General features: G+C 27.8%; 5 protein-coding genes and 1 long non-coding RNA gene across 13 annotated transcripts in view; 4 read left to right on the top strand and 2 right to left on the bottom strand.

Annotated features, from left to right (window-relative positions):
- The first annotated feature begins 2,446 nt into the window (after nucleotides 1–2,446).
- On the top strand, nucleotides 2,447–3,412 carry LOC130665208 (speckle-type POZ protein B-like). The gene has a single exon (XM_057465513.1). It carries the CDS (start codon nucleotides 2,447–2,449, stop codon nucleotides 3,410–3,412), a length of 966 nt encoding a protein of 321 aa, XP_057321496.1.
- Nucleotides 3,413–5,103: 1,691 nt separating this feature from the next.
- Nucleotides 5,104–9,284, bottom strand: LOC130664612 (uncharacterized). 2 transcript variants are annotated; one of them, XR_008989431.1, is made up of 5 exons: nucleotides 9,063–9,284; nucleotides 8,727–8,910; nucleotides 7,746–8,055; nucleotides 7,445–7,675; nucleotides 5,104–7,364 (listed from the first exon to the last, which is right to left on the bottom strand). It is a non-coding gene; the product is annotated as an uncharacterized LOC130664612 (long non-coding RNA). The 2 variants fall into 2 exon arrangements; XR_008989432.1 differs by having other exon boundaries at nucleotides 8,862–8,910; nucleotides 9,063–9,271.
- Nucleotides 9,285–9,348: 64 nt separating this feature from the next.
- Nucleotides 9,349–14,794, top strand: LOC130664609 (TD and POZ domain-containing protein 2-like). 2 transcript variants are annotated; one of them, XM_057464602.1, is made up of 5 exons: nucleotides 9,369–9,453; nucleotides 9,530–9,584; nucleotides 10,456–11,807; nucleotides 11,871–12,903; nucleotides 14,673–14,794. In XM_057464602.1, exons 4-5 carry the CDS (start codon nucleotides 11,958–11,960, stop codon nucleotides 14,735–14,737), a joined length of 1,011 nt encoding a protein of 336 aa, XP_057320585.1. In that variant the 5' UTR covers nucleotides 9,369–9,453; nucleotides 9,530–9,584; nucleotides 10,456–11,807; nucleotides 11,871–11,957; the 3' UTR covers nucleotides 14,738–14,794. The 2 variants fall into 2 exon arrangements, with proteins under 2 accessions (XP_057320586.1, XP_057320585.1); XM_057464603.1 differs by having other exon boundaries at nucleotides 9,349–9,584; nucleotides 10,437–11,807.
- On the top strand, nucleotides 10,463–11,422 carry LOC130665206 (speckle-type POZ protein B-like). Its single transcript, XM_057465510.1, has one exon. It carries the CDS (start codon nucleotides 10,463–10,465, stop codon nucleotides 11,420–11,422), a length of 960 nt encoding a protein of 319 aa, XP_057321493.1.
- On the top strand, nucleotides 14,684–20,123 carry LOC130664611 (protein RER1). Its single transcript, XM_057464604.1, has 6 exons — nucleotides 14,684–14,826; nucleotides 15,163–15,247; nucleotides 15,340–15,444; nucleotides 16,158–16,254; nucleotides 16,335–16,552; nucleotides 19,612–20,123. Exons 2-6 carry the CDS (start codon nucleotides 15,173–15,175, stop codon nucleotides 19,699–19,701), a joined length of 585 nt encoding a protein of 194 aa, XP_057320587.1. The 5' UTR covers nucleotides 14,684–14,826; nucleotides 15,163–15,172; the 3' UTR covers nucleotides 19,702–20,123.
- A 152-nt stretch (nucleotides 20,124–20,275) lies between these two features.
- The window catches only part of LOC130664608 (diuretic hormone receptor-like), a 30,611-nt gene continuing 26,188 nt past the window's right edge, over nucleotides 20,276–24,698 (bottom strand). For 3 of the 6 annotated variants that reach the window (XM_057464596.1, XM_057464598.1, XM_057464597.1), the window contains exons 10-11: nucleotides 22,806–22,960; nucleotides 20,276–22,655 (exon numbers count right to left, since the gene is read on the bottom strand). In XM_057464596.1, coding sequence (XP_057320579.1) covers nucleotides 22,511–22,655; nucleotides 22,806–22,960 — 300 coding nt within the window. In that variant the 3' untranslated portion in view covers nucleotides 20,276–22,510. The remainder of the gene's footprint in view (nucleotides 22,656–22,805; nucleotides 22,961–24,698) is intronic. The other 3 variants (XM_057464600.1, XM_057464599.1, XM_057464601.1) reach the window with 3 other exon arrangements.

The raw sequence follows: 24,698 nt of genomic DNA, 5'->3' as shown, positions 1-24,698 counted from the left end.
TACGATGATTATGCTCCATTTATATGGTTTTTATGCTGTACTTAAACTTCGGTTGTACCGTATTTATACGGTTGCTATACCTCATTTAAACAGTGGTTACACGGTATTCATACAATGTTCGCACCGTATTTATACGATGTTTATGCCGCATAAATATGGTGGTTATGCCACTTTTATACGGTGATTATGCCGTCTTACTCTTAGAAGCTGAAAAATACTTTTCATATCTTTCAGTTTCATTAACAAGCAATCTTCAGATTCTATAACAGATACAATATGTTTTACTACTACTTGCATTCTTAAATGACTCATCTCTTCACTATGTTCTGCTTTCAATTGTTCAATAAAAAATTACAGTTCATTTTCACTTTAAAAAAAAAATGTCTTTCGTATTAAAAAATAAAAACTCTTGAAACTAGTAAAAATTTTTCAATTTAAACATAAAAATATGTTGACTTGAGGAAAAAAAATTTTGATTCAAGATCAAAATTTCAAGATAATTATTTACTTGGCGCAAGAAAATTTTGGTTTTCCGAATCGTTGAAACAAAATTTCTTGAATCAGGAGCTACCGTTAAATTAATTATTTGAAAATGCTCATAAATTATTTAAATTTAAAATCTACTTAAAGTATACTTTAGTCCTTTAGTACGCGCAGGCGGTGATCACTCCATGCTTTTACATGGAACCCAATTTTTGCAGCCAGCTCAGTTTTTCCATACCTAAATTCTTTCTCTAAATTTGACCAACTGAGACAAAATTGGGCCTAATGGTGGACTGACGTGATCACCGCCTGCCCCCACTCTGGATGTCCTATCTACTAAATATTCTCCCACTTTTCTTTGCACTTTACTGTGCAGTTTATAAATGTTTGGTATAGGGGGCAATTTCCAAGGTTCATTTTCATTCTCTTACTGGGACCTGAGACACGTGGGACCACAGTACATTAAGACATAGATCAAAAGGATCATTACTACAGAATCTGGCACGTGGCTTTATTGGTACGGTAGTAAATAAGGAAGAAAAAAGAAAACTAACGACATACTCGTGCTTACATAATAAAGGTAAGTAATTTTAAAAAATATATTTATATTTAAGTAACACAATTAACATCAATAAATCTTTTTCATTACTGTCCTTTTAACTTTTTGAAAATATATTTACATACTAGTAACTTTTCTCGAGTACACTACCGGCTAGCTTAAATAGTATCTCCATAATGTTTATCATACATATTATTTTTGTTAATTGAATATTCAACGAACTTGAACTGTTATAACATCTCAAAATTTTATCAATTATTTGAAAAAAATTAAACCACTAATTGAAAAAAGAAAAACGTGGTTGCAATTTCACTGAAATATAGATTTAAAAAAAAATTACAGTTAATATCAATCAGGAGTTAAACGAAATTTGTTAAATCAATTTCAGTAAAATCTTCATATCAATTTTATAATTCGAATTTAAAAATTTTTAACGCTGAAATTTTAGTCAACACGTTTTATTTAACTCCCCTAGTAACACGTGTTTGAGCAAGATTCTGGAGTAGGTATCTTGAGCAAGACCCCTAGCTGATGCTAGTGTCTTTTTCTACTTATGTGTCTTTCGCAAAATCTTGCATCAAGAAACCCATGTCAAGATTTGTCTATATCTTACTCATGGTATCGTATGCAATAATATTAAAGATATCTTGAACACGTGCAATGAAGCAGTGTCTGACGCATTTCTTGTACCAGTATTTTACAGCAGGTACTTACGCATGGCTTGCTCAATATCGGCAACATTGCAACTGCGTTGTCCTTTTTTAATTAAGGCTTTAATTATTTTTTAATTAATTATTAAAATTTTAGTAATAACAGTTAAAAGTCATTGAATATTTTATAAAAGTGGGGGGGGGGGCACTATTTAAATATACCCTTAAGTATTAAACTGAAATACAGTCGAAATCCATTAACTCAGACAATTAGTTACGGAGGAGTGGAAATTTCTTAGAATTTCCTAGTTAACGGATGGCCTTTCTCCTTTGTAAAGTTAAGTATGGCGCATGCGCTCTTACATATTCATAAATGATGAAAATATAAATATATAAGGAGGCATACAAATGTGTAGCATAGGGAAGAAGACAGCGTAACTCGTAGTGGGAGTCAAGATTGAGGGGAAGTTCTGAGTTAATGGAGTTCGACTGTAATTAAAACGCTGGTTTTTTTTTTATTGCATCAGCCAACAACCAAATTTAATTCCTAGATTAAGACAGTATAATATCCATCAAAGAAATAAGTTACTTTTTTAACAGATAAAGATTTTTATCTGGGATAAAAGAATAAGATTTCCTGTACTTCCATCACTAATTTAAATCCTCTATCTCGGGAATGACTAAAAATAATAATTAAAGTTTAAATATCTTAATAACAATTTTTTTTTTTTGTTACAGAAGTGGGATATTCACGATGAGTGTCAGCTCGATTCAATCTAAAAATTACGTTAAATTTAGTTGGCCAGTTTCATTTGTTGCTCAGTGTGATTTTGATCATTTTTCTGATCAATTTAAAATTCATAATCTTGAAAACGTTGCTTTTAATATTGGTTTCAAAGTTTATGGTGGACCTCGATCTTATTGTGCTAGTCTATGGGTAAGAAAAACTAATTCTGAAGAAGCTCATGCTGTTATTAATATGTCATTTGGGAAGATCCAATCAAAAATCGAAATTCATAATTGGAAAGAGATATGTTATGCAGGTGCGCTAGAAATTCCCAATAAGTCAATGAGACAAAAACTCTATTCAAAGTATGGCGAAAAGTATGATTTATACAAAACTACAATTACGTGTGAAATATTCTGGAAAAGCAACAAAGAAAATCCACCTCACAGTAATTTATTTGACAAAATGAAAAATTTTTACAATTCTCAAGATTTCAGTGACGTAACTCTAGTTGTTGGTGAAGTCAAGATTCCAGCACACAAAGTTATATTATCTGCTCATAGTCCAGTTTTTTCAAGAATGCTGCAGTCAGAGATGCGAGAATCAAAAGAAAACATTATAAATATCAAGGAAGTCGACGCTGAAATTATATTAGAAATGTTGCATTACTTTTATACAGGAGAAACTAAAGCGAGTCACGATAGTGAAACAGCTTTAAAGATGCTTGAAGTTGCAGACATGTATCAAACTACAGAACTAAGGGATATTTGTAAATTTACTTTGGTGTCAAAGATGTCTGTTGATAATGTCTTATACATTTTAGACGCTGCGGATGATCATAACGCTACTGATTTACGCAATAGTGCAATGAGCTTTATCGTTAGTAACAGCAAGAAAGTTTTTGCAACAAGTCAATTTAAAGAAATGTTCTATAAAAATAAAAAACCAGACTTAATGTTCGAACTCATGTGTGATGTTAGTGATAAAAAATGAATAATCATCATTTTATTTTAAATATTTTTAATATACACTTATCCAAAAAATTAAAGGAACAAAAAAATTTTATAAATTTTTTAGTGATTTTTGGAAGGCTGTATTTTCGTTAAAAATGATCGTATCAAAAAAAGCAAATTGAAGCTTGAAATCTCTAGTTTGAAGATCTTCCAGCAAAATATTTTTTCAAGCCATGGTTTTTGCGGAATCATAAGAAAAAGGTCGAGACAAAATTTTTCTAAATTTTTTGGTTTTGTTTCTAAGGTCTACGGGGCCGGGAAAAATTTAAGAAAAAAAGACAAATTTATGGCTCGCTTAGGAAATTTATTCAGCTACAATTTGCTTTTTTTTTGTTTCTCTGTACGTCAATTTGCTGCTGAGATATCAGCCTTCAAATAAAAAAGTATCCTTTTGTCTTTGATTATTGATATCTCAGCAAATAATGGCCGCATAGTAATTTGAAGGGCAGTTTGAGAAACTTGAATAAATTCCCTACAAGCTCCATTTTCGATTTTTTCAAAAAAAAAATTTTTTCATCCGTGATATCCATTTGAAAAACCCTTCAAAAATGGCCATTTTCTGGGTTTTTAGTCGACTCATCGCTACTCTGTAAATATTGAAAAAAAAAAATTAGTTGCCAGGTAATTTTACAGCTTAATGTACCCCCAAAAACCCTGGAAATTTTCAGATTGGTCCATTGAACCGTTTGTCCAGGCCGATTGCTCAAAGTTTTACAAAACAATTAAAGGAACAAGTTTTGCTCCTTAATTTGTGTAATCATTACCAAAATGAAAAAATCAATTTTTTTCGGATTTTCTTTCATTTTTGAGTTAGTTATTCAGTAAATGTAAGGTAAAGAGAAAAAATAAAAAAATTTCCGAAAAACGAAAAAAAAAAAAAAAAAAACTGAACAAAACGTGAAAAAAAAAAAAAAAGTAAAAAAATTCTTGATTTATCTCGTTTTTTAGATTTTTAAACTGCCTTTCAAATTACTATGCGGCCATTATTTGCTGAGATATCAATAATCAAAGACAAAATGATCCTTTTTTATTTGAAGGCTGATATCTCAGCAGCAAATTGACGTACAGAGAAACAAAAAAAAACAAATTGTAGCTGAATAAATTTTCTAAGCGAGCCATAAATTTGTTTTTTTTTCTTAAATTTTTCCCGGCCCTGTAGACCTTAAAAACAAAACCAAAAAATTTAGAAAAATTTTGTCTCGACCTTTTTCTTATGATTCCGCAAAAACCATGGCTTGAAAAAATATTTTGCTGGAAGATCTTCAAACTAGAGATTTCAAGCTTCAATTTGCTTTTTTTGATACGATCATTTTTAACGAAAATACAGCCTTCCAAAAATCACTAAAAAATTTATAAAATTTTTTTGTTCCTTTAATTTTTTGGATAAGTGTATTAAATATATTAAAATAAATTTTAATAAAAAAATTTCAATGGAGTTATCGCTAATAATTCAAATTTAATTTCAAAAACTAATATATTGTATAAATTATAAGAAAATATTTATAACTACACTACTTATGTAATATTTAAATAATTATTATTTTCTACTTTTGTATGCTCAATAAAATAAAATTATTGAATCATAAAATTATCTAATATTTATTGTGAGACCATATTAATATTATCTTCAATATAAAATCGTTAATAAAAAATAATATAAAGCATCTATATAGTAAATTTTTTATTCGACATCTGATAAAAAATATATTTTTTCTCTCTTTAAGACAATCTATAAGTCAGTTTGTCTTTTTCCGTTTTAGTTCCTTTTCTATATTCATTTATATAAAACGCGAAATATTTAATTATTTTATGATTTACAGTCGAATTCCATTAACACGGAACTTCCCTTCAATCTTGATCCCCATTACGAGTTTCGCTGTCTCCCACCCGATTCTATACGTTTTCTATGTGTCTGTATATATTTATATATGCATCATATATTCAGATGTAAGAGCACATGGGTATAGTTTACTTCCAAAGAGAAGTGGCATTCGATAAATCGAAATTTCCGCTTCTCCGTAGACTAACTTTTTATAGATTTCCTTAGACGGTGAGAAGTCCTGGTTTTCTACTGAATTTGTCGACAATTTTACAGCAAAATTTGGAAAGAAAAATTTGCGGTTAATTTTTCTTCAATTGAAAGATAACTTTTTTTACTAGAAAAAAAACCCTAATAAAAATTTTCTTGAATTTTTTGCCAAATGTCCGTCAACTTCAGGCTTTTCCGTTTTTGATAACAATTTTTCTACAACTTTTAAAGTGAATTTGCAGGATAGTTCTGGTAGTAAATTTACGTCAAATTGTATAGGAAGTTGTATTCAAATTGTCATCAAAAACGGAAATGGTCTTCACCACCATTTTTCTACAATCGGCATTTATGCGCATGCACTTCACAGCCAAGTAATGGGAGAAAAGATCATTCTTTTGCGGACTAAACCAGACTAAACTATATTTTTGAACGCAGCTATTGATTCTTGATCCTTTGCAATACAAGTGCATGTTAAAATTCTACAAACTAAAAAATTCACTGAGTGTCTCTTTCGAAGTATGTATTAAAAATTTTAATTCAAAACTTGATTATTATTATAGTCTTCTTGAGTAGCTTAAGTTTTCCAAAGTAACTTTATCCAGCATCAAAAGTAACATTTTTTGTAACTTAGGTTATTTGGATCACCCTCAGCCAATAACTTTTTTAAAAAAGAAATTTCATTCAAATATTATTTTTATATGAATAATTTTACTGTAATCGGTCGCAGTTTGGCTGTTTAATTATAACTGATTATAATATACTAATTTTAAAGATAAAAAAATGGATATCAAACCCGAAGAGTGGAATGTCAGCCATGAATGGAAAGCAGTTGTACCTTACGGAATTGACTGTTTGTATTCAAATCAATTTAAAATAAAACATATTGAAGACATTGTATTTACTATGGCTATGAAACTTAATGAGAAAAAGACTCATCTTGAAACCTGGGTAATAAAATCTACTGCGAAGACATTGAAAGCTACTGTTTGCTTGTCAGTGAAAGACAAATGTGAAAAGAAGAGCCAGATGGATGAGTGGAAAGAAAACTGCGTGTTCGAAGACTTCTTAGCATTTCCATCTCAACTTGTATCTCGACAAGTCCTCGATTCAAGTCGCGGAGCTAATTATTATGTCTATGACGTCACCATTAATTGCAAAATAATTCTGCACGACTATAAACCAGACTTTGTGCCTGATTTTTTCTATGAGAATCTTCTGCTATTTCGAAAGTCCAACGATCTCAGTGATGTGACTCTTATTGTTGGTGACGTCGAGATACCGGCTCACAAAGTCATTATCGCTGCTCACAGTCCTGTTTTCAAAGCAATGCTGTCATCTGATATGGAAGAGGCTAAAAAAGGAGTGATTGAAATAAAAGATCTAGAGGCGGATGTTGTAGTTGAGATGCTAAATTATTTTTACAAGGGAGAGACTAAAGCGAGTTTTGATACGGAGCTTGCACTGCAGATGATCGAAGTGGCAGATATTTATCAAATCATGAGGCTCAAGAACATCTGCGAGATGACTCTGTTGAAAAATATGTCCATTGATAATATCGTAGACATTATCGATGTGGCTGATGATCATAGTATTGAAAAATTACGTAAAGAGGCAATTAAATTTATGGTTAATGACAGTGAAAAAATTTTCGCGCTCAGTAAATTTGAAAAATTATTTTATCACAAACCTGAACTAATGTTTGAATTAATGAGTGCTGTTGGTAAAAAGATATAATTTTTTTCTACTTTCCATAAATATTTACTTCATCTTTTGTTAATTAAAGTTATTGTTGTATAAAAAATTGAACCTTCTCATTGTCTTAATTGAAATATCAAACAATTGTTAATTTCAAGTTAAACTCTGGTCTGATTGATTTTGTAAAAAAAAAAAAATACAACGAAACCTAAAACATAATTTCAAATAAATATATAATTTGGTCTTAAACTTTTTTGTTAATAGACACTTAGTGTCATGTATACTTACAATAAAATATTAACGTTCAAGCAGATAATTTTTTATAACAATTTTTTGTCTTAAAATAGAACCAATTATAAAATTTGTAGTTACTATTGGAATAGTTGCGTTTTTAGGCGAGTTTACTTTTTTTTTGTCGAGCTGCTCTCAAGTCATCATCGCAACTTACAATAAATGTATTTTTCTTCCAAATTTTTGGCGCGTTTATTAATGATGATCCACCAGCTGCTTCAATTAATTCTTAAATAATAAACAAATTGATAAATGATCTAATAAAATAAAATAAATTCTTAAGATTTAAATTCCTTACTTGTTAAATCAATTAATTTCGGCTTAACGTTGCGTGTAATGATAAAAGTGTAATCATTAAATATGGGCTCGGTCGCAGCTTTTATTAAGCTGTCATGTAAATTAAATTTATATTTTTCTTCAAAAGCTTGGTCTTTAATAATGTATGGCAATGGATTATCAATTTTTTTTTTTATTAATACTTCATTCTATCCACAGGATAGAAACGATGGGAATACCTCGTGCTATTCCACAGATGATGTTTATTTTTGTACAGATTTTATCTACAACTAAAATACTTGCAGTTGATGGATCAGATACTATTTTTCCTCCTGTATAAATAAAAATTAAATTATAAACATTCAAATTGATCTTAATCTAAAATATTTAAATTATTAGAAAAGCGCGTCGCCAAAAATTTGATGATTGAAACAAAATTAATAAAAGTTGTCAGTCAGTCATTTATAATTCGTCTTTTACTCTAATAGCGCAGTTTGCTTTAGCAATAGTTTACTTTACAAAAGTTTCCTTGAATTTTTCGTCAAGTGTTAGAACTTTTCCGTTTTTGACGACAATTTATATATCACTTGCTATACAATTTAACGTAAATTTACTACCCGAATTAGAATGCAAATTCACTTCAAATGTTGACTAGAAAAAATTTGTCGTCAATTTTCAGGCAAATTGCGGTCAATTTTCAGCTAAAGTGGCTATTAGGGTAGAGGATCAGATACTAGATTCTACCTTTCAATGCGCAATTATTTTTAAGTTTATGGTCTATTAAGTAAAAGTTTATAATTTTGAAATTCAAAATTGAACCGCCACATCAGTTATTAAAAAGAAAACAAAACTGTCTATTATCTGTGTGATGAAATTCAGATACACGTCAGTAGTTTGTACGTTCGATTCGATCGACTTTCAATATGTTGCAGATATGCAACAGAGCGAATTTAAGCTTTAAAAGAGACTCTTTTTCTATAAACAATAAAAAAATATAAATTACCGATGCTAGAAAGTGGTTTTTAATATTTTGCATAACTAATATCTATAAACATTATATTATAAACAGTACGACGTCTAGACCGAGAAGTACTCAGCTATTTTTAATATCATTAATAATCAATATATAAAATTTAACCTTTTCCAATGATACTAATTTCTTCGTCATCACTTAGTGTAATTACAGCCTACAAAATTATAAAATTAATAATTAATCGTACAGAAAACAAAGTAAAGAATTGACAGATTCTTCAGCATCATAAAAACAACTAGAAGTTATTAAAATTGAAATTCATCTCAATTCATATTTAAAACAAAAAAACATTTAGTGTTTACTTACTACATTTGAATCAGACTTTTTCTTTCTCGACTTTCTTGACATTTTAATTATTTTTATTTAAAACAAAAAACTTATTAACTGAGTTAATTATTTATGAAACAATATTCAATAATACCTTAGATAGAAAATCGTCTGAAATAATTATATTTTAATTTATTCCATAAAAAATAAAAAAATATTTTCATATGTCGATATATTAGGTATCAATAAATTTTTTATTCGACACAAAATAATACATATATGTTTTTTCTCTTTACAAGCAGCGAGTCAGTTCAAACTGTCTTTTGTTTTCTTCCACCATCTTCTATTCAGTTCTCCTCAATTCGTTTGTCGAACCACTAAAAAATAAGAAGATTTATTTATAACAAATACTTATATTTATATAAAAAAGGTAAAATAAAAAATAAAAACGATTGAATAAATTAAATTTGTCAAAGTAAAATAATTGATTCTTTGCTACAAACTAGTACGTGTTTCCATTGTCTACATTGTTATTCATCAAGCGTCTTTTGCTAAATCTCAGTAAGTTTTGTTTGTTTTTTCATTTAAATTCAAAACTTGATTGTTATAAGCCTAGAAACTTTCATGTTCTTTAAATTAGCAGACAATTAACAATTTTCGGATTTTTTTTCAACAATTTAATTTATAAAAAAATAGCAAATAAAAATATGCAATAAGTTTGAATGTAGCAGACATCAGACAAATTTAAAATTATTAATAAGTAGAGTAAATAATTAATAAAATTAAATTAAAAAAAAATGCGCAAAGTTTAAAAATTAGTAAGTGCATTTTTCATAAATATTATTTTTAAAATTATTTTCTCTATTTGTTCATAGTTTTCAATTTGTCTGATGTCTGCTACATTCACACTCATAAATATGCAGACGCAGAAAATTTTAGAAACTACAGATGCAATTTTCTGAAATATTTTTTTGTTTGAATTTATTGTTTTAAAAAAATCAAAAAATTATTAGACGTCGGTTAATTTCAGTATCATAAATTTTCATGATACTGAAATTAGCCGACGTCTAATAATTTTTTGATTTTTTCAAATTCGATAAATTATAAAATAAAAAAATTCAAAAAATTGCGCCCATAGTTCCTTTAATTTTCTATATGTGCATTTTTTTATTTTTAGTTTTTTTCTTCATTAAATTGATGAAAAAAATTCGAAAATTTTTAATTGCCTGCTAACTTTAGTGATATTATACTGCTTAAAATAATAAAATCTATACTTTTTACAATCTGGATTCAATTTTCAACAAACTCCAGTTGATTGTTCGCAAAAAAAATGTAAATATATTTTGATGACAATCAGCTCGGCAAATAATTCTTTAATTTTTTTAATTTGACTGTTCAATTATAATTATTTAGATTAAACCTTTTTTTAAAGATATAAAATGGATATTCAACCTGAAGAGTGTTGGAGTGTCAGCCATGAATGGAAAGCAGTTGTACTTTACGGAATTGACCGTTTGTATTCAAATCAATTTAAAATAAAAAATATTGAGGATATTGCATTTACTATTGGCATGAAGATGAATGAGCAAAAGACTCATTTTGAAGTATGGGTTCAGAAATCAAATGTGGAATTATTGAAAGCTTCTATTCATTTGTCGGTCAAAGATAAATGTGCAAAAACGAAAGTTGTTGATGAATGGAAAGACATTTGTTCGTTCAAAAACTTTTTATTATTTCCTTCCCAGGTCGTAGCTCGGCAAGCCTACGATTTTAATGGTCGAGCTCTTAGTCATAATGTTTACGATGTTACTATTAATTGTAAAATAGTTTTGCATGATTATATGCAAGCTCCGATGTTTGATAATTTGTATGAGGACCTTCAGCAGTTTCTTAAATCTCAAGAATTAAGCGACGTTACTCTAGTGGTTGGTGAAGTTGAAATACCAGCTCACAAAGTTGTCCTCGCTGCTCACAGCCCAGTTTTTAAAGCCATGTTATTGTCTGGTATGAAGGAAGCTAAACAAGGAGAGATAGAAATTAAAAATGTTGACGCTGACATTATCTCGGAAATGCTTGAATATTTTTACAAAGGAGAAACCAAAGCCAGCTTTGACACAGAAGTTGCATTGAAGATGATAGAACTAGCAGACATTTATCAAATTGAAAAGCTCAAGAATATCTGCCAGAATACTTTGCTGAACAATATGTCCATTGATAATATTTTCGACATCGTTGATGTTGCAGATGACCATAATATTGAAGAATTACGTGACCAAGCTATTAAATTTATGGTAAAATATAGCGACAGAGTTTTTGCATTGAAAAGATTTGAACAACTGTTTTATAAGAAATCAGAATTAATGTTCGAATTAATGACTGCTGTTGGTAAAAAAAAATAACTTTTTTAAATTTTGATATTCATAAATTTTCTTTTATTAATAAATAATTCAATTTCATTTTCTTATAAAAAATTATTCAAGAAATATAAAAAAAAATTTTTACTATGCATCAAAAATTTTATACTTTAAAAATTCAGTCGATAAATTATCGACGATCTCCATTTGCATTGACATATTTTTTTACAAAAAAAAAATACACTCTGTTTTTATTACAATCAACAATTTGTTTTTAAAAGTACAACATAAATAAATAAACAATCAAAAATTTAATTTATCTCCGTCTTTTACATTATTGTTATTTCACACTATCAATAATTAAGCGCCAATTAAATCTTATATATTTTAAAAAAATATATTTAACCAGCATCTGTCATTGTGAGGCTGAGTAAGTAAAATAATAAATAATTATAATTATAAATAAACAAATACATAAATTAATTATTTACAGATTCAACATCCAGTTTTTAATTATTATAATTATCAGTTCCTTCGAACTCTAAATAATATTTTTTTTTTTTTTCTACGTTTTACAAAAATGAGTATTGAATTCGAAGATGTAAATACAATACGTTACGAATGGAAAGCAACAGTATTCAAAGGAATCATCTGTTTATATTCAGATCAATTTACAATGAAAGGTATCAACAATAACATGTCATTCAATATATGTCTGATATTCGGAATATATAACCCAAATAAAATAGACGTGTCCATAAAAAAATCAAACATTGATCTTGTAAAAGCAACAGTACATCTATCGGTGCCAGATCAGTGCGAGCAGGTCCGGGAAATCGATGGTTGGAAGGACATTTGTTACTTCAAAGACTTCCTGACATTTCCTGGTCAATTAAATAAACGTCAAATGTACGATTCAGTTGCTGGTAATTCCTACGTCTACGACGTCAACATCGTCTGCAAAATAACTCTGCACAATTATATAAAAGATGTATCACCAAATAACTTTTACGACGAGCTTCAGCATTTTTACAAGTCAACAAACTTCAGTGACATCACTCTGATTGTCGGTGACACTGAAATTCCAGCTCATCGAGTTATTTTATCAGCAAATAGTCCAGTCTTTGCTACGATGCTTCTCTCGGATATGAAGCAGTCAAGACAAAATTTTATTAGTATAGACAAAATAGACATGGAAGTTACTCTGGAGATGTTGAATTTTTTTTACAAGGGTGTTACTAAAGCAAGTTTTGATACAGACTTTGCTCTTAAGATGTTGGAAGCTTCTGATATGTATCAGGCAAATAAATTAAAAAATATTTGCGAAATGACTTTATTAAGAAATATGACTGTTGAAAATATTTTAACAATTGTTGATATTGCTGATGATTATAACGCTTTGGAATTACGTAGAAATGCTATAAGATTTATTGTTAGTAACAGTGAAAAAGTATTTGGACTTAAAAAATTTGAAGAATTGTTTTACAGAAAGCCGCGATTGATGTTTGAGCTAATGTGTACTATTGGTAAAAAATAATTCATTATTATTTAATATATTTAATTAATTATATTAATTAATGTTGTATAAGAACAAATATAAATTTTTAATATCATTTTATTTAATAAAATATATAATTATATACTATTTAAAATAATCTATATTAAACAGGGGTTCGCACTTATCTCTCTGTTACACTCAAGTCCACGAACGATAGTATGTTTGCTGCACTTGTGCAGTAAATGGAAACTTTGGCCGAGTTTTTCGCTTAAACAAACAAATATTATCAAATTATTGAAGCGCACTTTGCTAGATTAGACAGTAGTGCATCGATGTACAGTCTGTATTTTGTATTTAGAGATTTTGTTTGTGAAAAAAACTCAGCCAAAAATATTTTAAATCCTTGTTAAGAGAATAAGAAAAATTTGGGTCCCGCCATATCTATATGATAGAATTAGTTAATGTTATTGAAATTAGTATCATTAGATAGGTCTTGACTTGAATTTGTGCCTATTTTTAATTGCCAAGTATTGAGATAAATAGATTTATCTATATCATTCGAATTACATTTAAATTACGCGGGAAAAAAGACGATCGTATTTATTTTCTTTAAATAACTTGATACTTTAATTATTCTGTCACTAAATATGACTGAATGTCACTGAATATGTAGATATATTATTTATATCACGTTATTTATTCCAAAATGATAGATTTTTATACTCCCTTTTGGTTTTAGGAAGCTGCTCAATGCAAAAAAGTGTGCGTAGAAAAAAAAAAGGATTAATTGACACAAAAAATCTTCACTCGCCTGAAGAAACTTTTTACTTACCCCAATAAATTTTTTGCATTGTGAATTGAAAACAAAAATTTATTTAGAATCAGAAAAAAATTACTTGGTACAAGGAATTATTTCTTGACCAAAAAAATATTTTCTCGCCCCAAGACAATTTTTGTATTTAATTTATAATGAGTGTGAATGTAGCAGACATCAGACAAATTTAAAATTATAAATAAATAGAGTAAATAATTAAGAAAATAATATTTACAAAAAACGCATGATCCTGAAGTTTTCAGAAAATTAAAAATTACCGGATTTTTTTTTTCAACAAATCGATTACAAAAAAAATAAAAAATAAAAATATGCACATGTAGGAAATTTCAAAAACTACAGGTGCAATTTTTTCAATTTTTTTTTTTTTTAATTTACCGCCTAAAAGAAAATCCAAAAATTATTAGACGTCGGCTGACTTCAGTATCATAAAAATGCACTTGTGAATTTTTAAATTTTTTAAACGCGCATTTTTTAAAAATTTTATTTTCTTAATTATTTACTCTATTTATTTATAATTTTAAATTTTTTTGATGTCTGCTACATTCACGCTCAAATTTATAATGCATAAAATTTTTTGGTGCAAATTAAAATTTTTTGCGGCAAGAAATGATTTTTTTCTGAGTATTTTATAAATTTAGTAGTGACTGCAGTTTGCGCGTTCATTATTGTTTAGATTTTATTGAATAATTTAAATTTACGCGCCAGTTTCTTCAAGGAGACATTTTTTTGAATGCGCTCGCGCAGTGTAACATACGCGGCAAACGTCAACATGACAGTTAATAATGTTTTAGCAGCAAGTAGTACATCTACTTTTAAACCAATGAATCGCTGGTAAATTACCGGGCCGCGGAACCTCTGTGAGAATGAGAATAAAAATTAATTGAGGAATCGGGTACTTGTTGGTCGTGTCCTTATTGGAATCGTACTGATAATAATTATAATTGTTTCTTATAATATTGCAGACATCAAGTTAAGAGTACACGTATATATGTTTGCTGATCATAGTATGTCATATTATATGTTGTGACGTGTATATTTTTTTAAAAATTACATCAAATAATAAGTTATAGAAGCATCCGTACGAAAAAATAGTTTGAATTATTAACTTAAATTTAGGTAATATTTGAATATATTATTTTTTAATAATAATAACCATCAAATGTCTTGTTAATTTTTAAAAAAATAAATTATCAATGAGGTTAGACAGATCTAACTGGATTTGTGAAGTAATTTCTTAAGCTTTATGATTATCATCAAAATTACTAATTATCATAATCATTTATATTTATTTAAACTTTGATAAGAACTATTTCATAATCATAAAATCATTTTTAAAAAATTTTCCATTCAAACTTGATAATTTTAAATACATGATTTCTACTACACTAATAATTTATAAAATAATTTATTTAAATATATTGTATTCATTTAATAAATAATTATTGTAATTAGGTATTATAAAATGATGCAAGATGAGGATCTTGGAGGTCCTGCTAAAAGGAATCCTGTTTTCCAAGCTGTCACGAGGATATCACAGGTTAATATTTTAATAATTTATATATTTATTAATTATTGTTATTAACTTAATGTTGCTTTGATAAATTAATGATTATTAATTTTTTTTTAAAGATTTATCAAGGTTACTTAGATCTTTGGACACCACATACAATATCCAGATGGATTTTTGCTGGATTTTTAGTTCTTGTATTTGTATTACGTATTCTTATAGTGCAGGTAATTAATATTAATAATAATAATAAGAATAAATGATATGAACCTGAAGATAGCAGATAATTAAAAATTTTTGGAGGTTTTTTTTCAACAAATCAATCAGAAAAAAAAACAAAAATAAAAATATGCACTTGTAGAGAATTCAAAAAACTACAGGTGCAATTTTTTCAAATTTTTTTTTTCTTATAATTTACCGTCTAAAATAAAATCCAAAAATTATTAGACGTCTGATAACTTCAGTATCATATAATGATCCTGAAGTTAGCAGACATTTAAAAATTTTTGAATTTTCGTATTTCAACAAATCAATTGCGAAAATATCAAATAAAAATATACACATGTAGAAAATTTGAACAACTACAGGTGCAATTTTTTCAAATATTTTTTTTTATAATTTACTGTCTAAAATAAAATCCAAAAATTACTAGACGTCGGCTAACTTCCGTATCATTATCATATAAATGATACTGGAATTAACCGACGTCTAATAATTTTTGGATTTTTTTTAGACAATAAATTATTTAAAAAAAAATATTTAAAAAAATTGCACCTGTAGTTTTTTGAATTCTCTACATGTGCATATTTTTATTTTTTATTTTTTTTGTAATTTATTTGTTGAAAAAAAAAATCCAAAAATTATTAGACGTCGGCTAACTTCATTATCATTAATAATAAATTTAATTAATCAATTAATGAATGTATTTGTTGGTGTCTAGGGATGGTATATTATCATCTATGCCTTGGGTATCTATCATCTTAATTTATTCATAGGATTCCTTACGCCGAAGAGTGATCCAGCGATGGATTACGACGGTAATTTATTTTATTTAAATTTAATTAAATTATTTTTAATGGAGACAGAATATATTTTATTTTATTTGTCTTTACTTCAGACGGAGAAGGTCCGGAATTGCCAACAAAAGCTAACGAAGAGTTCCGACCATTTATTAGACGACTACCGGAATTCAAATTCTGGCACTCAGTAACTAAATCGACTTTAGTAGCATTAAGTTGTACGATGTTTGAAGTCTTCAACATTCCCGTCTTCTGGCCAATATTAGTTATGTATTTCATTACGTTGTTCTGCATTACGATGAAACGACAAATCAAGGTATGGTTTTTATTTTTTAATTTATTAATTAAGACTATTCAAACAGTATCTACGTAAAGTTAATTAATTAGTCGTCAGTCTCTAGTTTTTACATGGATAAAAATGTTGGCTCGAAACCTACCAATTTTTATTATGCTGTCTACCAAACTTGAAACAGGAAGGGAAGCATCCAAAAAATTATTATGCTGTATCACAATCCTTGTTACGCGCGAGAAACTTATCGATAAGCTTCAATAACAATTACTTTCATACATTATAATAGTTGTGATCCTGCTATTTTGTGATACCTGTTTCAACTGGTAGACAGCATAATAAAAATTGCTAGTTTTCGAGCCAACATTTTCCTCCGTGTAGTCCCCTTTAAAAATTATTTTTCATATGTCACTAATTTCAAAAGAACTTGTATTTATATGCGTCCTTTTGACTTTAGTCACAAAGTTTAAAACAAAAAGGGCGTATGATTTTTTTATCGCTCATCATATTGTAGACTTATTCTAAAGCTGAAAATTTGAAAAAAAAAGTTGAAAGCCAAAAGGGCGTATAATTTAAGCTACGTACCCTTTTGGCTTTCAATTTTTAGCTATAAAATGAGTCTACAAAACGACTGGCAATAAAAAAAAGATACGCCCTTTTGGAATTTGTAACGCGATATATTTTTCTACGACCAGAAAATTGTAAACATGTGACAAAATTTTGTAACAATTAGGGCCAGTTTTTCAAACCGGGTTTATTTTTATCCAGATTTAAAATAATATTGCTAGTATATTTATATATTAATAATATATAGGTATATTAGCAATAATAACTTAAACCCGGATTAAAAATAAACTTAGTTTGAAAAACTGGAACTTAGTTTCATATTATGATTTTCTATAAATATAATTTTCAAGTTAATTTTGAATGTTTAAATTAAACATTTAGTAAAGTCCTCAGATTATTCGAAACTGATTTTCTCAGTATTATTTTTTCCGTCATTAAAATATCTGCATTTAATTTTATATAGAATCTTAAATAATTGAACTTTATTTTATTGCTCATAGACTCCCCAGTCCCCGATCTCAGCCCTAACTCCCAGTGCTTTTTAAAAAATTATTCAATATTAATTTTTATGCCACAGAAATTTGAAAAATTTTTATTATAAATTCTAAAGTAATTAAATTTTATTTTAATGCTCATAGGGTGAGAGCACCAGTACTCAGCCCCAAACCAGTAGCCAGCCACTTCATGTTAAATTATATCTATATATATTTTGAGTCAATGTTATAGTATATGACCGGCTGCCTACTGGTTAAGGGCTGAGTGCTGATGCTCTTACCCTAGTTATTGATAAAATATTTAAAAAAAAAATATAAAAACAAATTAATTTGTAGTAAAATAGCAGACGGCTCTCTTGGTTTTTTTTTTTTTTTATAAAAATAAAAAATTAATGTGTAAAAAAATTTGTGGGCGGGTTGGATACTAGTGGGTGAAAATTTTTTGATTAATTTGAAAAAATTATCAAGTTCTTTAGTAGTTTGTTTGTCGTTAAAGATTCGCAAATGTACACCGCATAAATCTGTCAAGCATTTCGTTTAAAGTTGACTAGAAGTTATTCAAAACTCATCTGTTAGACTCAATGGCTATTAATCATTTAGTAGTAAAGTTTTATGTAAAATTTACTTGGAAAGAACTCAGTCGTATGAATGATAAATCTTTTCTACGTACTTTTACTACTTAGTAAAGCTTTCATACTTAATGTAATGCCATTAATTCTTAATAAATTTGATTATTTTATAGATAATTATGGAAGTTTAAGTTTGAATAACTTGTTAATTTGAAAGATTACAAACTTTTTATACTTTAATCTTCAGTGATTCAATTTACGTGTTTTGATTCTATTTTTAAACTTGTTTTTAAAATTTACAAGATTTTTATTTTAGTTAAATATTTAATCAAGTAGAAGTCGTATTATTATTTATACTAATGATTAATTGTATAAACATTCATTTTATATTTATTTTGACGCCTTTAAAATCCTCTAATTAGTTTTATAACTATAATTATTAGCATTGTTTTAATTCATTGAAAACAACAAAATCGCAATTATTTCGTGACGTAAAGATTGTGTTTAAAATAGACAATTAGCAAGATAATTAGCAAGACCATCAGCAAGACAATTGTCTTGCTAATTATCTTGCTGATTGTCTTATTGACATATTTTTTTCACAACCTCAATCTCAACATTCATTTACGGCATTCGATATTTGAATATATCGCGTGCTTAAAGGTAAAAGGGCGGATATTTTTTTTTTATTGCCAATCGAGTAGTAGACACATTCTACGCTTAAAATTAAAAAAAAAATTGAAAGGTAAAAGGGCGTATGTCTTTAATTATACGCCCTTTTACTTTTAAGAATTCGAAATTTTGGTGATCTAAAGGTGAAAGGGCGTATCATTTTTTTTTCGGCCAGCTCACAAAAGAACATATTCGTGAATGGGTTCGATTCCCAGTTCGGGCTATCGATATTTTTCTCAATTTATCTATAAATTGTCTTATTGAGAAGGTTATTTGCATGTTGGCATGTTTAGGTTTCCACTACATTTAAATATAGTGGAAACCTAAACATGCAAACAAGCAAACTTGTCTTGTGAAGCTATTATTTAACATCTGGTATAAAAAATACAATTTTTTTTATGCGCCCTTTTACTTTTAAGTAATATTTTTCTTAAAGGTGAAAGGGCGTAAGTCTTCAGATACTCCCTTTCAGCTTTAGGATACCAACTTTTTTTTTTCACAGATTTTTACGTTTCAGACAATTTCAAACCGAATGGCAAAAAAAAATTTTTTATACGCCCTTTCACCACAAATCCCTATTAACCCTTAGCTATAAGCCCTTTTACCTTTAAGCACGCGATATCTTTTAATTTAATTCACGTGAATTTTCTCGCGATCGTAATTTTAATATAAAAAAATTTAGGGGAATTCTTTTCTTTTATTCTTATTGTTAAGCACAAACTTCCTTACCCTGCTAAAGATTTATAAATGTATATAAATAATAATAATTATAAATTTATTGCAGCATATGATAAAATATCGTTACTTGCCTTTTACTCATGGCAAACCAAAGTACCAAAATCACGATGGCAACACGAGGGTACCAGCTAAATGAATTTAGTTACTAGGCTTTTTTCAAATAATAATAATTAAAAAATTGTTAATTGAAGTGCGTAAGTGTGCGTATATAATAATAGAGTAAAAATTGATTTATAATTTAAATTAAATGATAAACTATATATAAAAAAAAAACAAGAAATTATTAATGGTAAAATCGCAGAATAAAGCTTGGGTTAAAAAATCTGAGCTGATAAATTTTAAATTAAATTATGATTTATATTTATGAGTATATATGAATATATTTAAGTGCGAGAGGTAATATTGATTTATTTAAAATAAAACAAACAGACGTATGATAATTAAATGAATAAATAAATAATAAATTAAAAATATATTTGTAATAATTAATACTTCAGATGCGCATGTATAAATGTCTTGTCTACGTTGGTAACATAAAACTTGTACAAAGAATCATAACAGTCTTGCACATCATCTTTTAAAAAATTATACATATTTATAACATATTATTAATAATTAACTAATTAAATATAATTATTATTAGACAACAAAATTTAAGTAAATAAAAAATTTCAAATAATTTAATTTTTTTTATTTCCTACTGCCGGGTTGTCCAATTAATTTATTTTTAATTTAAATATAATATCAGCTGCGATCGTTCGCTTGTTCATAAATACCGAGTACTGAGTGCCGAAATTGATTTAGTAATTAATTAAATTAAAATTTCAGGGGCAATAATTTAATTTATTAAACATTTTTTTTATTTTCGTTAAAAGATTTTTGTTTTTATATTTTATAATTTTTTTTTAATATCTCACAATAGTTATTAGTTGATAATAAATATTTCTTTAATATACATATACATTTACAATTATATATATTAGACTGATTCAAAAAAATCGACTATTTTTCTTTTAGAAAATTATACGGAAAATATTGTTCGAGATGATGAAAAAAAAATACTGTTCAAGTTTGAGCTCTTAGTATTGATATTAGCAACAGCCTCATCGCAGTTTTCGATTCCCCATTTAAATATGGGAAATTTTTTTTTTTAATTTGGAATTTTATCACTCAGCGAATCAGTGTATCAGAAAAATCAATAGACATTTTCGTTGGAAATTGAACGCTCTACAGAAAAGGTCTATTATTTTTTGATAAATTTAATTTTTCAAAAGTTGAATAACTTTTCAAGGTTAAAGTTCAATTTACAGTTAATTTAAGTATAATTTGACTTTTTCAGCGAAGCTATTAGACTTTTTTGTAGATAATTTAACTCTCTGTCCGTCGCGCTATGAGCGATTTTTATTAAAAGATTATTTAAAATGAAAATAAATGTCCTAGCCTTTTGAAATTCTACGAGTTCTTCTACTATACTTTTTAGTATCGAATAAATAAATGATAATTATTTTTCCGATATTTTAAATATTTAAAAAATAATTTTTTTTGTTAGAAAAACTGAGAAACGCGGCGATTTGCCGCTGACGCGAGTAAACTGAGGCGTTGAATTCGTTCGGATTTTCCGTGCAGTTTTTCTTTAATATTTTTATTTAATACAAAATTTTTATTTTAGAAAAAAAAATTTGCAATTGTCTAGTCGTATAAAGGTGTGGTTTTAGTTTTGAAAAATCATAGTTATGATACTTAGCAACATTGAAATATTAAATACATGACAGTGGAACACCGCGGCGCGACGAACGAAGGGTGACGAGACCGCGTGACGGACAGAGGATTTATTTCCTACAACTTATTTTTCATAAAATTTTCAAAATTCCTGAATGCTCTTTAAGTATTTGAATTTAAATTCCAATTTTTTCCAAGAAATCTTATTCTGGCCAATGTTAATTATTTTCTTTTAAATGCAAATAACTAAAGAACTTTCAAAAAGTCCTATAATATTTCACGAAAAGTCTCATTTTTTGCCGGAAAAGTTAAATGATACTAAAATTTGCTATGAATTGAACGTTGACTTGAATAACTTTTGAAAAATTAAATTTATCAAATAATAATAAGAGACTTTTTCTGTAGAGTGTTCAATTTCCAAAGAAAATGTCTATTGATTTTTCTGATACACTGATTCGCTGAGTGATAAAATTCCAAACTAAAAAAAAATGTTTCCCGTATTTAAATGGAGAATCAAAAATTACGATGAGGCGGTTGTTAATATCAATATTAAGAGCCCAAACTTTACCACTATTTTTTTCGTCGTCTCGAACGATATTTTCCGTATAATTAAAAAAAAAAAAAGAATAGTTAATTAATTTTTTCAGATGATCCTGAAGTTAGCAGACAATTAGTAATTTTTGGATTTTTTTTTCAACAAATTAATTACAAAAAAAAAAAAAATAAAAATATGCACTCCTAGCAAATTTAACAAACTACAGGTGCAATTTTTTCAAATATTTTTTTTTACAGTTTATCGTCTAAATAAAAATCAAAAATTTATTAGAAGTCGGCTAACTTCAGTATCATTTTTTTCAGTCATTTTATTTTTTTATACATGAAAATTTCAGGTACAATGATAGAGCCCATTGCCCTTATTTTATTTTAAACTTAAATCAAATACAATAGCTCGTATTTAAAATTTATAAATAATTTTAGTTATTTGTTTTTATATGATAGCGTGATTTATAATAATATTAAAAGACGGAAGACAATTTTCACATTGCGAGCGCGCGAATGAAAAAATATTTAAAATTTATATTTTTAAAAAATAATATTTTATAGATTATTTTTATTAGCGATGATGAAACTTAGTAATTCATAATAATGATATGAGTTATGAGTTATGAATTGTGATATATTTAACGACTTATCAAATAAAAGTTATGATTGAGTGTAATAACTGATCACTCATTAAGTTCTTCGGAGATAGTGGCTCGTGATCGATCGAGAAATGTTGTTGTCGAATTCATTCCAACGACAGTTGTGGTCGTTGTCTCACTCGCCGTTGATTCTCGTTTTTTGTATGGAACTGACGGCTGACAATAAAGCCTGAAATGGTACAAATAATAAAATTAAACTACAAGTTTAACTGAATTGCTCGATTGTGTGTTACTTAAACTCGACAGTTGGGTCACGATAATAAACGTTTATTTTTATTTTAATTGTTAGATATAAAAAAATTAAAAAAAAAAAAAAAACCTTATACTTTCGGTACGAGAACGTGGTGACCAATTATTATAATACTTTCTATCCATTCCTAAGTTCCTTGCAGCGCTCCATCGGGAAAAATGATGTCTCACTGTGTTTTGAACTTCTGTATTTAGAAAACAGTAAAAAAGTGCTACTGACAATCCCTAAAAGTTTATAAAAGATTTATTAATTTATATAAGTTGTCATTTTTATTAAATTAATTAAGAGTTTTAGTCTAGACACAACACAAAGTAATTACAAGTTTGTCAAAAATTTTTTACAATAAATCTGTTATTATAAAAGTCTACAAATTTTTATCTTCAAATGTCTTAACAATTTTTTATGAGTGACTTTCGATGATGACAATAATTTTTATTGAAAATAAAGTGTCAATTTGGCTTAGGGATAAAGGAAAGCCGAAGGCTATCGGTACTAATACATGCGCGCGCAGTTGTGTTATAACTTAATTTCTATGATAAAAAGTATTTATAATGTATAAAAAGATTTAATGTCAGACACCCGATGAACAAAGCATGAAAATGTATTCAATTTATACAATAATATACATTAAAATAAATATATCGAATACGAAACGCGTGAGTTTTCATGCAAAACATGAATTTTTGATTTAGAAATCCTGACGAATTACTTATTTTTAAATTATTAAGATAGAATCTCATCTAAAGGCTTGCATGACGGAGCAAAAATGAATTTAATCAAGTGACTTTGTAATTTTAGCTTTAAGTAATTTTGGCAAACGTAATAGAGAGATTTGCGTAAAAGTTCATGTAAGAGAATCCGAAAAAAAAAGGCTATTCGGCATCCGAAATGGAAGTAGATTTCTCACTTCAATCAAACCGATAATGATAGATGTGCCCATTGCAACGTTATTTAGAAAAAAATAATCCAGAAAACAGCATTTTTCATTCATTAGAAAATTTCAAATTGCCACCATTTTTAGAATGCTCAACCGATTCTTATAAATTTTTAAACTTGATCAAGATAATGAAAGAAAGTTGAAAAGGTGTTGACTATTCTAAACTTCAAAATATCACACAACATTACTTCTTCACATAAATCAACAGGTAACCACGAAGAGTTTTTTTTTGTTTTTCATTTTTTTTTATTTTTTAATAACAAATTAACCGCGATTTTTTGAGCTAAAATCGCGTTTTTCACTTCCAAGTGCTGCAAAAAATCGAAAAAAAAAAAAAAACTCTTCGTGGTTACCTCGAGAAATACATCAACTTTAAAATGCATATCAATTTTTTTTTTTCCGATGATCCGATAACGAGTTATGATGTTCACCGCAAAACGACTTTTTTTCGAGGCGCCTCCGGAGATTTAACGTCACCGGCTTATTAATCAATATTTTTCGTTAAAAATTGTTTCTGATATTCTTTAAAAGTTGTACAATAATATGTGATTAAGTTTATCGAAATTATATTATTCATCTCGCCGGGAAAAAATCACAAAAATATGCTTTTTTTTCGCCTTTCCTTCCCACTTTTTTTCTCGTTCGCACTCAATGGCCGGCGCAGCTGTCTTCGTTGCACTTGGACAATAAATGTAGGCTTTGTCAAAATTTATTCTCGCAATCGAACGAAAATTTTCGATTAATTAGACCGAAAATCGCTAGACTATGGAGTAATGCATCGAGCTTTGCTATGTGTCTGGTAATGAGTTATCATTTAGAAAAAAAACTGGGACAAAATAATTTGCGAACCCCTCTTAAGGCTTTTTAGATATTTTGGTCATGTGTTTTTTCCTCAGATAAAATAAAAGCTCTGAACGTAAAATAAAGAGCAAAGATCGATGCATTACACAATAATCTAGCAATCTCAGCTTTATTTTGCTTCGAAATTCCCAAATGGGAATTGTTTAGGGTAAGAACGTGGACAA

The sequence above is a fragment of the Microplitis mediator genome, chromosome 3, assembly GCF_029852145.1.
Source record: "Microplitis mediator isolate UGA2020A chromosome 3, iyMicMedi2.1, whole genome shotgun sequence".
NCBI lineage: Eukaryota > Metazoa > Arthropoda > Insecta > Hymenoptera > Braconidae > Microplitis > Microplitis mediator.
Note: the sequence above shows the minus strand (reverse complement) of the source record. Positions and strands in the feature narration are given on the sequence as shown.

Coding starts and splice junctions, on each gene's coding strand:
- LOC130665208 (XM_057465513.1), top strand. CDS start 2,447: ATGAGTGTCAGCTCGATTCAATCTAAAAATTACGTTAAATTTAGTTGG.
- LOC130665206 (XM_057465510.1), top strand. CDS start 10,463: ATGGATATTCAACCTGAAGAGTGTTGGAGTGTCAGCCATGAATGGAAA.
- LOC130664609 (XM_057464603.1), top strand. CDS start 11,958: ATGAGTATTGAATTCGAAGATGTAAATACAATACGTTACGAATGGAAA. Junction 12,904..14,672: donor TGAGCTAATGTGTACTATTG/GTAAAAAATAAT, acceptor ATAATATTGCAG/ACATCAAGTTAAGAGTACAC.
- LOC130664611 (XM_057464604.1), top strand. CDS start 15,173: ATGATGCAAGATGAGGATCTTGGAGGTCCTGCTAAAAGGAATCCTGTT. Junction 15,248..15,339: donor CTGTCACGAGGATATCACAG/GTTAATATTTTA, acceptor TTTTTTTTAAAG/ATTTATCAAGGTTACTTAGA. Junction 15,445..16,157: donor TACGTATTCTTATAGTGCAG/GTAATTAATATT, acceptor GTTGGTGTCTAG/GGATGGTATATTATCATCTA.